Raw genomic sequence first — 13,548 nt, forward strand, 5'->3', positions numbered from 1 at the left:
TGAGTGTGAATGTGAGCGTGAATGAACAATGGAACAATAATGTAAAGTGCTTTGGGTGCTTTAAAAACCGCTGTAAAAATGTAATCCATTATTATTTATTATTAATTTAACATTGTTTTGATGGTGGAGGAGTCCGTAAAAATATAGACATTATTGCTATTCATGACACATATTTGGATCCCAAGGACACAAACGATCGGCACCAAACAGACTCCAAGACAACATTAACACAGACACATTTGAGCCTTTAACGCTTTAAATAGAAAATTAAGTTTTAAACGACATGAAGCTGTTGAAATGTTAGAAATAGCAACTCTGTAAAATGTATTGTAGGCTATTAAAGGCCTACGTGGATTTTAATGTAGCCTATACTGTACTGTACTGTACTGTACTATACTATACTACATTTTACTATTACAACATTACAATACTATACTATATTACATTACACTACATTATACTGTACTATACTATGCTGTACTGTACTATGCTATAGTATACTATACTATGTTTTACTATTGTAACATTACAATACTATACTATATTATATTACACTACATTATACTGTATTATACTATACTGTACTTTACTATACTATGTTTTACTATTATAACATTACAATACTATACTATATTACATTACACTACATTATACTGTACTATAATATACTATACTATACTATACTAATGTTTTACTATTATAACATTACAATACTATACTATATTATACTACACTACATTATACTGTACTATACTATACTGTACTGTACTATACTATACTACGTTTTACTATTATAACATTACAATACTATACTATATTACATTACACTACATTATACTGTACTATCCTGTACTGTACTATACTATATTATATTACACTATATTATACTAATACAATAATATACTATGCTGCACAGCACTGCACGATACTACACTACATTACACTATACTATACTATACTATACTATACTATGTTTTACTATTGTAACATTACAATACTATACTATATTATACTACACTACATTATACTGTACTATACTATACTGTACTGTACTATACTATACTACACTACGTTTTACTATTATAACATTACAATACTATATTACATTACACTACATTTTACTGTACTATACTATACTATATTATATTACACTATATTATACATTACTATACTACTCTACATTTTACTATACCATACTATGCTATACTATACTAATACAATACTATACTATGCTGCACAGCACTGCACGATACTATACTACATTACACTATACTATACTGTACTGTACTGTACTATACTATACTATACTATACTACACTATACTATAGAGAGCTACAAACAAACATTGAGGTAAAAACAGTGTAAAGGACTTTTTGTTTTGTTTTGTTTTGGTATTATCTTGGCTGTCATCTTCCTTGTTTCTGCAGGTGGAAAAAATATCCACAGAAGCCTTTTCGAGGAGTAATTAAGTTTAATTCCATCAACAGATGTGTGCATGAACATTTTCAACTTTTTCCCCCCTAACTCAATGTGATGGCCTCTGTGTTAATGTAAATACAGAAGACAAGGAATAGACAAACGTCGGACCATTAGGTACAGGATGTAAAAACACCCTGTCTGTCCTCTTGGTGGATCCTCTTCTTCCGCTGATGTGTTTGGAGTTATCTGAAATAATTAGAGAGGATGAGATTGGCAGACAGGGGGAGAGGGAGAGGGGAACAGATAGGAAGGCACCTGGCTTTGAAAGAGTAAGGGGTGGGCTGTTGTTGGCATGAGGCTGGTGGACTCTGCTTCACAGCACCTCTGGCCCCTTTCTGTCTTTCCCTCTCTCTCCCACTGACTGATGTAAATAATAATAGTGCCAGTGCTGAAAGGACACAGGTGTCGACCATTGTGCGGCTCTGAATGGACCTGGGGGAAGCAGGTCAGGGGTCACAGGGCCACCTCAGCCACCTCTCACACCCACAGTTTTTATTCACACTGACGCTCCCTTTCAAAGGTTCCCATCTTGTCCCCGCTCTTTCTCTCTCGCTCACTCTCTCCTTTTGTTATCATAGCTCAATGTTTTGTGAAACTTTCCAGAGGTCATGCACAAACTCAGTATTCAGGAAGATTAACATTCTTTGAAAATTAATCAGCTCACACAATTAAATCAATAGCTGGTGTTAAGAAGAGAAAAAGCAAATGTGATTTTAAAGCAATATTAACATGAAAAAAAAAAAGTAAATAGTCAACAGTGTTTAACTACATTAATTTATTACCAGAATATGTACTGAGACACTTTCCTCAGACTGAAAATACACAATTACAGACAAAACGTCTGAAATCAAAATGTTCATAAGTAAAACAACTCCTTGGGCAGAATGGAATATTAGAGGAATATTAGAAGAATATTACTTAAAAAAGATCTTTATAGTGAGGTTCAAGAGTGTAAAAGGAGCACAAAGTAACAGCATGAATGTATTGAAAATGAAATCAATGATAGGTCTGCATCAGATGAAAACAAAAAAGCTGAATGACTGTCCAAATTAGTGAAGAGGATAGTTTCATAGTCTGATACAGATTCTTAACAGGTAAAATGCATTGGCACATTCATAAAGTAATAATATATCTATAGTAATATAATCAGGGTGCCTCAGATTTATTTATTTATTTATTTATTTTTTGACTGCTATTTTAGACATTATTACCTGCTACTAGTCATTCAGCTGTTTTAGTTTCAGAATATTGTATTATCCTGTTTTTTCATTTGCAAATACATGTTAAAGTGTTTAAATGTTATATGTGGTTTGTCAATGTGGAGGCTGTTTTAGATAGAATAGAATTAAATCCTTTTATATAATCATATTAATATGTAACAAGTAGCCAGTAACTGTACCATTTCCCATCTGGATATAGTGGAATGAAAGCACTTTTTTCTTTATATTTAATTTTTCTTCAGTGATTTATCACCATTTATTTATAATATTACCCTCTGTGTTTTGTGTTTTTTTCAATGAAAATCATATATTTTCCTGACTTTAATTTACTGATCATGTAGATATTCATAAAAGGTCAGATTAAAGTTGATGATCATTATATCAAAAAAAAGAGAAAACTGCTGAAAAAGTGAGTTTTTCAGTAAAATTTATCATTAACTGAACATAAACCAAGCATTTCCATCCACTGTCATTGATCCAACTCCATGGGTTTTACAGGTGAATCAATGTTGCAGAAGATGACAGTGTTTCCACGGTAACTACGGAACCTTTGAACATCCAAATGGGTCATATCTGATGACCATGACAAGACAACAAACTGCATTTACACCAATTATTTACATGAATTGATAGGATTAGTGGATCAACAGTTCACATTAGTAGATGAATTTGGTCGACAGTGGATATTTGGGTCTTTATGGGTTAAATGGAAATATGCAAGTAAAAAGCAATACTTGAGAAAATTTACTTAGATTTTACAATAAATATTCAGCAATATTTACTTTATTTCCTTATGTAAAATAAAAGTATTTCATTGTGCAACTGAGATAACAAATGATGAAAGAATATTTAAGAAAGTGCAGTAATTGTTATTCTTTTGTTTTCCTGAAATGCGTCTTATACTCAGTCCACAGATAAAAAGTCTTCACTGTCCCCCTTTAGACCTTCACACTGGAGACCCCTTCCCACCAGTCGTCCACCCATTCTCCAGCTGAAGGGTGATAAATGTCACACAGACACACACACGCACGCACGCACGCACGCACGCACGCACACACACACACACACACACACACACACACACACACACACACACACACACACACACACACACACACACACACACACACACACACACATACTAAGCAGTGAACATGTGTGACCCAATATATATGTGTGTATGTGCACCAATGTCATTCTTTGGCTTTAGTGCTTAGAGTATCTGATGAAAGAAGCTGGATAGAGATTTGTGGAGCGGTGTCCTTTGTGCTCAAACAACCAGGACAAGAAAGAATCATAAATTGAGACTTGGTGCATGATGGTTGAGGTGCACCGTACTATTTCCATGGATAGGTGACTTTTTATGATCTGAAACATGACATTTCTGCTGTATCAGCAATCTTTGTGGGCAGATGTAAAACCGAGGACATATGCTACGTTGAAAAAGGTTATAGTCTTATTTTACATGTCATTTGATTTTACTACTGTAGTTCAGATTATCTTATTTCATCAGTTGACTTAGGAGTTAACTAATAAGCCTACACATTACAGATATTTAAACAAAATTCAAACTCTATCACAAATCTCTCATATAGGACAATATTCTACCACCTTTAAAGTTTTATGCTGAGTCAGTGAGCAGTCATCCTCAGCTGTCTGTCTTAGCCTTGACTCTTGGCAGCTGTAATGAAAATGTTTTATCTTGATATAGATCCTGCACTAAATCCTTAAGCAAAACCTCATTGATAGCACACAGAGGATAGCAATTATAATGTATGATGCAGTGTTTATGCGTCTGTTTGTTTTCGAGTCTTCTCAAAGTGGGTGTACGTTCCTCCGCCTATGAGATCCATGCTTGGTGGAGATGGAGATACTAGAGAAGGGTGAGAGGATTTATTACCTAGCATTAGGAGCACTAATCTGTTGCAGGTGTTTCTGGCTGTTCTCCCAGGCCATGGCTGCTCTCCTCCCCAGGAGGCCCCTCCATATTTGTGTGTGTTTGACATAGAAAGAAACAGAAGAGAATGAAGGAGATTTTTCCACAGCATGTGTCATACTATCCGTACAGTTCTCTCAAAAATCAAAAGTACCAAGATAAGGATGAAGAGAACATGCATTTGAGTCACTTCTTACCAATAGGAAACAGCAGTAAAACAGTCGAGTCCAAGAGGATTATGAAGCTCCTTATTCTCAGCTTTTCAAATCACACCATGAGGGAGTGTAATTTTTTCCTTTTTTTTTTTTTTTTTTTTTTACAATGAATATACAGTAACATGTCTTTATCAGCAGGGTCCAACCTCTAGGGTGTATTATAATAAAGAAAGACCACCACGATGGATTGAGCCAACAACTTCACAGGAAGCAAGCAGAGCCTTCGAGGATGATGAACAAAGAGACAAAGGAACCCACTGAGAAAGTCCTGCTCTGTGGGAAGTCTGCAACGCCCACTGTGGCCAAATTTGGAAATGACAAACTAAATGAAGCAGAGAAAGAATAGAGATAGAGAGGAATTCAGGGGTGAACGGGAGCATGAGGATGAATATGGTAATAATTGTTGGTTAGTATTTCAGTTCTTTTAAAAATAAATTAAAAATCATAGACCATACCTTTTCAACTAGACCTCAGTCATTAAAATCTACATACATGTCAAAAATTTATGCCAAAAATTAAATATATTCTGCCATATTTTGTAATGTGGAACACCATTAGTATTTTTTTTAAATGCTGTGGAGGTGTCAGGACTAGGGAAATATTACTTCACTTCTTTGGCACTACTGCCCCCGTGTGGAACTATCAGGTAGTATTCAAATCAGGACATTTTATATTCAGTATGCTCTTGGATGATCTATTAGTGTAATATGTCAGTTAAAATATAAATGCAGAAAAAAAAAATGAAACAAAAACCAATTCAACTTTGAGAGTTTATTAAAAACACGGTATTATAATGTCAAAATTTGCATTGGTAAGGCTTGAGTTAGTAAGTACTGAAAGACTATAAATAACTTCTGTCATGAAATATTGTCAGACTTGAATGAAAGTGTTAAAAAATAACATCTATATGTAGAAGAGAGGACCTGGAAGACACAGTACATGGTAACCTTATCCACTTGACCATAAGGATGCAAATTTTGAGGTGATGAACCAGATATTAAAAGACGATTTTAGACATTAAATTAATACAAAATTAGATACAGGACTGTTCACAGTATCATCACATCTAGCATGTTAATATAATATTACACATAAAGATGCCACAGCTTGAAACCAAACACAGGCCAATAATATCACAGGTATTCAAGTTATGGGTTGTACTTGTAGGTGTTACGCATGATGTAGTTTGTAGCTGAAGGTAACCAGTCTTTGGTAATAGTGGCAATGTAGGTCATCCAAGGGTAGTAAAGCTCTGGTTGTCTTGTTGCTCCTGTAATGATGATGTTCAAGGCTGCATCTGTGGCAGGATAGGCTGGAACATCAGTGATTGCCCTAGGATGTAGAACAATAATGTATTTAGCAACTGTGCATGACATGTACTGAAAACCTACACCAATACAAGAAATAAACTCAAAATCACTGTGCATTGATCAACATGACATTCCTCAGGTTGCTGTAGGTGTGTGTGTCTGTACATCTGACTCACCTGACTTTTTCCATAGCTGAATCGGTATCAATGAGACCCAACGTGCAAATAGAGATGGACACATTGCTTTTCTTTAATGCTAATTCGTGTCCCAGTGCTCCAAAGAAACCATTCAAGGCCGATTTCGTTGAGGTATACGGTGCAACAAAGGGACTGGCCATTTTACCTGCAGAGCATCAACAACTCTCAAACAAGTTTATGACAGATGTACATGTTTCAAGTGAAGATAATCAGATATTATTAATAGCGACAGTATTGTTAGTGTAATTTTTGTTAATAAATCACTGACAATATATAACATATATACCAGTGGTTCCCAACCTTTTTTTGGCTCGTGACCCCATTTTAACATCACAAATTTTTTTTGCTAAAATTAATTTGTTTTTGATGATGTAATATTTTGCTATACTATGTTGCAAATAAACATTAATTTTAGACAACATTTAGTCTATATAATGTATATTATGGACGGAGGCAGAAAAGCCAGGTGTAGATTTCTGTACAAAGTGAGAATTTGATTTTCCTTGGTCAGGATATGTACAGTCAGTCCAGCTTGTTTTTACAAGGCTGACAATTAATACTGAAAAAACAATAACTCAAACTATGAATTATGAAAAAGCTGCAGCATCTGAAACCGACCACAATGAACATTTGACAGATAAACAGTGCCACAGTGCTTCAGTTTCAGCTTCAGAGTTTGTCATGTCTTTTATAGACTGTGATTGTCTCTCTCAACTCAATTTTTTATTAGTACATGTTTTTTTTTTTTTAAATCAATTACTAGAAATTTCAGGTGACCCCATTTGAATTCCAGACAACCCCATGTGGGGTCCCGACCCCAAGGTTGAAAAACACTGATATATACTGTATAGAATGTGCCATATATTACTTTGGTATCACTATAAAAGTATAAATTTATGAAGGATTTATAAATGACCGTTATTGAGGTTCCATATTAGGTTATAAAAACTTCATATTTATTATATTTATCAGCTATTAACAAACTGATATATTTAATAAACTTAGAAATCAAACACAATAGTGACTTAATGTTTGCTAAATAGTGTTCATCCTTCATCTCCAACAGCTGCTTTTACATTCTACTGTCCTACCAGTTATAACTTATATTTATTAATAACTTACAACTATTTAACCAGCGTCTGCATATCGTGTGAGCATTAAACATTTCATATGCCATGTGTACAAAAGGCACTCAGTCATGTGACAGCTTGCTGCATCAAAGAGCAGCCACATGCGTTCATTTAACAAGTAGTGGTTAGGGTTTCCTGTCTGAAACCTCAGTGATTTATTTTATGGGCTGGACAATAACTGATCATTGATAAGAGATTAGAAATACTTGACTGTTTATGTTTTTGATAAATTAATGAACTGTTAGCAGTTAGCACACTGTGCAGTTAGCTCATTGCCTTTTCTGTCCATGATAACAGTTAAGCTGCTACTGTAATGACAATGAATTAACCTTATATTCAGAGTTAAAACTGAATATATTATAATATGGGTGTAATCTGAGCTAATACTAGGCTACTATATTGTGCTTTATAACTCCATGCTCACCACAGGGCTCCACTCTTGTGTAGTAATAGAAATGACTGTGAAGACAGTTATTTTTTACGTACACAGTGGAATAATCAAGAAAATGGGCATAAGTATGTTTGTTTCATGTATGTTCTTCTTTACTTGAGCTTTACTAGTGTTTTAAATCACTTCAACTCATTAACACCCGTTGTATTCTACATTTTATAATAACTTTAGCAGGTTATAAATGTTAGTAACTCATTAGTAAATGGTCGAACACCATGACATGCTGATAAAGAAACAAGATAAAGTAGGTTAAGCAACTAGTAAGATCTGAGATGTAACTGCTTCAGCCTTATGCCTTGAGTCTGTATTAAGGTTCATGAAAATTGTTTGAAGTGTTTATTACTATAAAGTATTCAGAATGTAATTAATAACCTTAATATAAACTATTTATAAATCCTTATTGTAAAGTAGTATCATTATTTGTGATTGATGGGTTAAATAATGCAAGAGTACACATATACACACGCGCACGTGCATGCGCACACACACACACACACAGACACACATATATATATATATATATATATATATATATATATATATATATATATATATATATATATATATATATATATATATATATATATAGTGCAGCAATATGCATCAACAGTCCATAACAAATGAAATGCAGTGTGTTCACAGTTATAGTCATTATGCTACATTGAATGGATGTTAATGTTTAAAGTGATTTATATGTTATTTACCTAAGAGTGATGAGACAATCACAAGCGATCCTTTATTTTGCTCCAGGGAGGGCAGAGCTCGCCAGGCCATCTGAATATAGCTGAAGAAATTGACCTTTGGAAAGTACATACCCACACACACCCACCACACACAAACGGGTCAGTGCATTCCCCTCTTTTTATCTGCTGACAGACTATCAGAGAGCTGCATTACCTGCATCAGCCACCTGGTGTGCTCCACGTCTCCCTCCCACATCTGGAAGGGGCTCGGGCCAATGTGGTTGAGAACTACATAATCCAAGCCTCCGAGCTTTTCCAGAGCAAAATCTACCACTTTGTCAGGGTCTGACTCACTGGCCATGTCTGCTGCAATGTAGAGGGCCTTCTGGGCTCCTAAGCTGAGGCACTTTTCTGTGACCTAGAGGCCAAGATCGCAGATAACTTGTCAGCTGTGCAATATAGCTACAGAAAAGGTTATGAAAACACCTGAGTCTTAATCAAACAGATATGCATATTAACTAATCTATAGCCAGCAAGTTGTATTTATATATATTTTGTAATTTGTAAAATCTAGTGATTTGACGGTAAAAAAATTAAATGCTGTGTTTGCAGATTTGACCTTTGAAAAACTTACACATCACGATGCAACTTCATGTATATCTACTGACCTGTGATAACACCTTCTCCCTTCTTGCTGTAATCACAATCTGAGCTCCGAAGCGGGCATAATGATATGCCACTTGTTCACCAATACCTGTACTGGCCCCAGTCACCAATACCCTGGCACCTCGAAGAGATTCTGAGACAAATTCATATACTTATATTAGTAGATTAAATTAATCAAAATCAATACACAAAACATACAAAAAATAAGTCTTCATTTTGTACTGAAACCACAGATAAGCATCTAAATGTCAGATAAATGACACAGACTGCTACATTTTTTTTTATACCTCCAAGAGTACCTGTAAACATAAAATTCTAAAAAGCAAAGTCCTCAAGGGGGTGATTGTGGTTAAAGTGCATCTGTCTGTAGAAAGAGATGACATAAACACCCACACCCCTCTGTCCTCACCTAGTATGGTAGTACATTTGCATGAGGTAATATCATATAGAGGTGTTCAAGGCGGCCTCATTGATAGTAGTAAACTGTAATGACTTTTGTAGGAGTTCATGCTTTCATCCCTTTTCTGTTCAGTGGAAAAAAAACTATCTCCAAATGTGTTTATTTTGTTTGTGAAAAACTGGTGTGTTATGGGGTTCCTTTATGGCTTAATAAATTCTCCATCTTAATCTAAATGAACTCTGTGAAACCTCTTGGATTAAGGAGAAATTGCACTGCTACAAAGCTGAAAACAGAGCTGTTTTTATGAGTTCATGAAACGGTGACTGATCACAGACAGTTGTTGCATGATACAGAATATGATGCAGTCGAGTCAAGTCAGCCTTATACATCTACAGCCATACAATACAGCATACACATCCATGCAAGCAGTAGGCTAGTACTACTTCAAAATCAACAGGTACAACACTGTCAGGATCCATGTTACTGTAAAATGCATGATTTTGCCTTTCATACAGCATGTGTTTTGATAATAATACACCTTCTTATGTAAAGATTTAAATAGAAAACATTACAGTAATGGAATAATTTCACAGTGTGGTATTCCCTAGGCTAGTTTTATTTAAACAAATGTTCTAAATACCACTGATACCCGAATGATTCACACCAAATAATTTCAATTATGGAAACTTAAGTGCACACTGTCTCCTCACAACCAGTGGTGGAGAATCCCAGCCCCATAAAGTAAAAGTCCTGCCATGTATTAGTTCTACCTGTTCACTTAACACAGGTGATTCCACTGATTATCCCACCTACCTGGATGAGGAGTTGTGCTCATTAAAATGGGCTGGTTCAGTGAATGGTTGGAACAAATACAAGGCAGGACTTTTACTTTATGGATCTGGGATTCTCCACCACTGCTCACAACATGCCCCAATGCCTTTTCTTTGGTTAAGTCCGCAGTCACAAGCGCAGAGCATGTCCAATTACCTCCAATTACTTGTTTGTGCCTCTTTCCTAAATACCTCCAGGCCAAGGGAACATCAGACTAACACTGTCCTTGTTGGATGTAGATATTTTATGTCATATAACCTGTTCAGACTATGGCACATGACACCTGTCTGACAATGTAACACCTGTCACCTCCTCCCTAACCAATCTATGCATGCATGTATGTTACAATTACAGTGGTAAATATAAAAAAAATACAATATTAACAACTAGATAAATAAATGCTAAAATGCACGGAATCGGATTTTACTTTGAGTTTGCAGTAATCACGTCTCTTACCAGCATTAAAAGTTGGCTCACTCCATTTGACAGCAAGGAAAACAACACCTATACTAGCCAAAAAGATTTTTGTTAAAGTTTTCATTTTACTAAACTTTTTCAAGTTAAGTCAACGTAGTTTTCCAACTAAGCCCAGACTTGTAGGTTTCAGTTTAGGAGGAGGAGATATCTTTTATACTCCCTATGTTCTCTTTTTTCTTGACGTACATAAAGGGGGAGTGTTCAGATAAGAGGTTTACTGTATCCGACACTTAAAGCCTTTTGCTCAGCTATTAAAAATAATTATGAGATAATCCTATAATAGCATTGCTATTAAAACAAATTTAAACGATGATAATAATAGAAAAGGGTATAAAAATTATTGTTTAATTTTCTGGAAAAGAAATAACAGCAAAGACGAATCTGCGGCTGTGAAATAACAGTCTGCGCAGGCTGTTGAAAGTGCAACTTTATTGACAACCACTGACTGTACAAGGCTGGGTCGTCCTTCATCGGAGCTAACCACATCGTCTTTAGCCACCTTGTTCTTTACGTATTTGGAAAACAATTTTACCATTAAAAGGGGCCACATCGCTGTGGGCTATGGCGGCAAAGGTTTTGCCCGTAGTAAAGTTAGTATTTTTTGTTTGCTTTTCTTGTAACTCCTTAATTAATAACCTATAGCTATTGTAGATGCTAAACTAGCTTGTCCATTAGCCACTTAGCTAAATGCTAGTTTGGATTTTTAGTTAACCCAGATAACTTACTCGCAAGTTCTTGACAAGAAACCTCCAGATGTATAGTGTGTGTAACCATATTTCTAGACAGTATTTTGTCCTCTGGACCCTAACTGTTGTGGGTTTAACTATGGGTGCGTCTGCTCTGTCATTAACAGACTTGCCACCAAGGTGACAATTGCAGGAGGAGCTCTGTACGTCGCCTATGACTCTGGTCTGCTGGGAAGCAGTGACCAGGGCTCCGAGGCCCTGAGGAAAGCCAAGGCTGCAATACCACCTGCCATAGAAGAATGGCTGAAGTACTTCGGCTTAGAGGTACACTCAGATGTGCTCCATACACACACATGCGTATCACACTGCAAGACACGTATTAAAATACTTGATTCAGTCTTTAACGTAGAGAAGTCTCACAAAAAGCATTTAGAATGGTGTAACTCAGTATCTGTCCTATTCTGTACATCCTTAAGAATTCTTTTGATGATTCGTTCAGTCTATCAGAAATGTATTAGTCGGTTGCACTGTTCACCCATTACTGTAATAATATTTTAAACCTTGATTACTAATAATAATTTGTGTTAAAGATCAACGGTTTGTCCACCATAATTTAAAACAGCAAGAGACATTATGCCAGTATGAGTGTAGTAAAATGGATAAAACTTAATAGAGATTTTTGTCTCACAAAGAAACCGAGCACATGACACCATTGTCAGTGGTACTTGGAAATAAGTGGGGCTTGTAAAAGGCTGTTACCATAAAGAGAATTATAGTGATATTTTGGTGAGATGTTGAGCTGATTAGTCCTGCCATTGCATGTTGTAAAACTGTAAACTAACTGTAAAAAATGTAGTTGAATAGTTTTTATCTTTTGAACTATACATTATTTTCTTTTAAAGTCAGTGGTTCCAATTTGCATAGCCTAATATCAGCTGAAAGCAAAAAATGCATTTCAAGTGATCAGCCATAATGATTCCCACATGATCTTGTGGTTAGAAGTGTGTGAATGCAGTGTAGTGTATCGAATGTGCCTCTAATTAATGGATCTTACACGTCCCCAGGCTCAGCTTCCGACCATGCCCAAGATCGAATTCTCCCCCGTTAAGTCATGGAACTCTGGTAAGTTTTACATAGTGAATGAGAGGCTACAAAGTTGGTAACATTGTGGTATTTTACTTGTAGTTCATGTGTTTAGTACTGTGTGTGTACTGGTTCCAGTGTTTCAGTTAATAATCCAAAATATTTTTTAAAAGTATCTTCTGTGTCATTTTGATTGATTAAACTCACCAATTTCTCTTTTATATTATTGCAGGAGTGAGGTGGACAATTTCAACACTTTCAGAAGCCCCAACAAAAGCAAGTGACTACACAAATCAGGGTTTGCAGTACCTGAAAGACCTCACCAAGTAAACATAAACTCTGTGGGAAACTCAGCTTGTATTTATCTTTTTGACTTTTGCACTCAAGAATTTACCTCTTATAGAGTTGTATCCCTCACAAGAACAGATGTCCAACTTGGAAAGAAAACTGCTAAAACGAACTTGTGAAATGCAGCTTTTCAGAGTGTTGTCCCTGTGCATGAGTACTTTTGTGCTCCAAATAAAAGTGGTTTTGGTTTGATGTTCAGTTGTACTTGAACAGAAAGCGAAAGGTATTTTAAAAAGGGCATTGTTTAGATTATTAAATTCGGTCCAATTTTTTTGCCTTTTGTTCTTTAACCACCCGTATGTTTTGAATGTTTGTTGTGTGTGTGTGTGTATATATATATGCAATACACCAAGTATGACTAAATACATAAATCTTGCATTACTTTTGTCTGTTTTATTGAATCAAAGACCTCGACTGCAGTGTATTCAAAGAATGA

The 13,548-nt window shown here is 35.5% G+C and overlaps 2 protein-coding genes across 2 annotated transcripts; one reads left to right on the top strand and one right to left on the bottom strand.

Annotated features, from left to right (window-relative positions):
* Positions 1-5,593: 5,593 nt before the first annotated feature.
* On the bottom strand, positions 5,594-11,149 carry hsd11b1la (hydroxysteroid (11-beta) dehydrogenase 1-like a). The gene is made up of 6 exons (XM_030131377.1): positions 10,975-11,149; positions 9,290-9,420; positions 8,836-9,039; positions 8,643-8,736; positions 6,337-6,502; positions 5,594-6,182 (listed from the first exon to the last, which is right to left on the bottom strand). The coding sequence occupies exons 1-6, from the start codon at positions 11,057-11,059 to the stop codon at positions 5,999-6,001; spliced, it is 864 nt and encodes a 287-aa protein (XP_029987237.1). The 5' UTR covers positions 11,060-11,149; the 3' UTR covers positions 5,594-5,998.
* Positions 11,150-11,424: 275 nt separating this feature from the next.
* Positions 11,425-13,488, top strand: micos13 (mitochondrial contact site and cristae organizing system subunit 13). Its single transcript, XM_030132362.1, has 4 exons — positions 11,425-11,585; positions 11,849-12,005; positions 12,746-12,803; positions 12,997-13,488. The coding sequence occupies exons 1-4, from the start codon at positions 11,557-11,559 to the stop codon at positions 13,092-13,094; spliced, it is 342 nt and encodes a 113-aa protein (XP_029988222.1). The 5' UTR covers positions 11,425-11,556; the 3' UTR covers positions 13,095-13,488.
* Positions 13,489-13,548: the final 60 nt, after the last annotated feature.

This window comes from Sphaeramia orbicularis, chromosome 4 (genome assembly GCF_902148855.1).
Source record: "Sphaeramia orbicularis chromosome 4, fSphaOr1.1, whole genome shotgun sequence".
NCBI lineage: Eukaryota > Metazoa > Chordata > Actinopteri > Kurtiformes > Apogonidae > Sphaeramia > Sphaeramia orbicularis.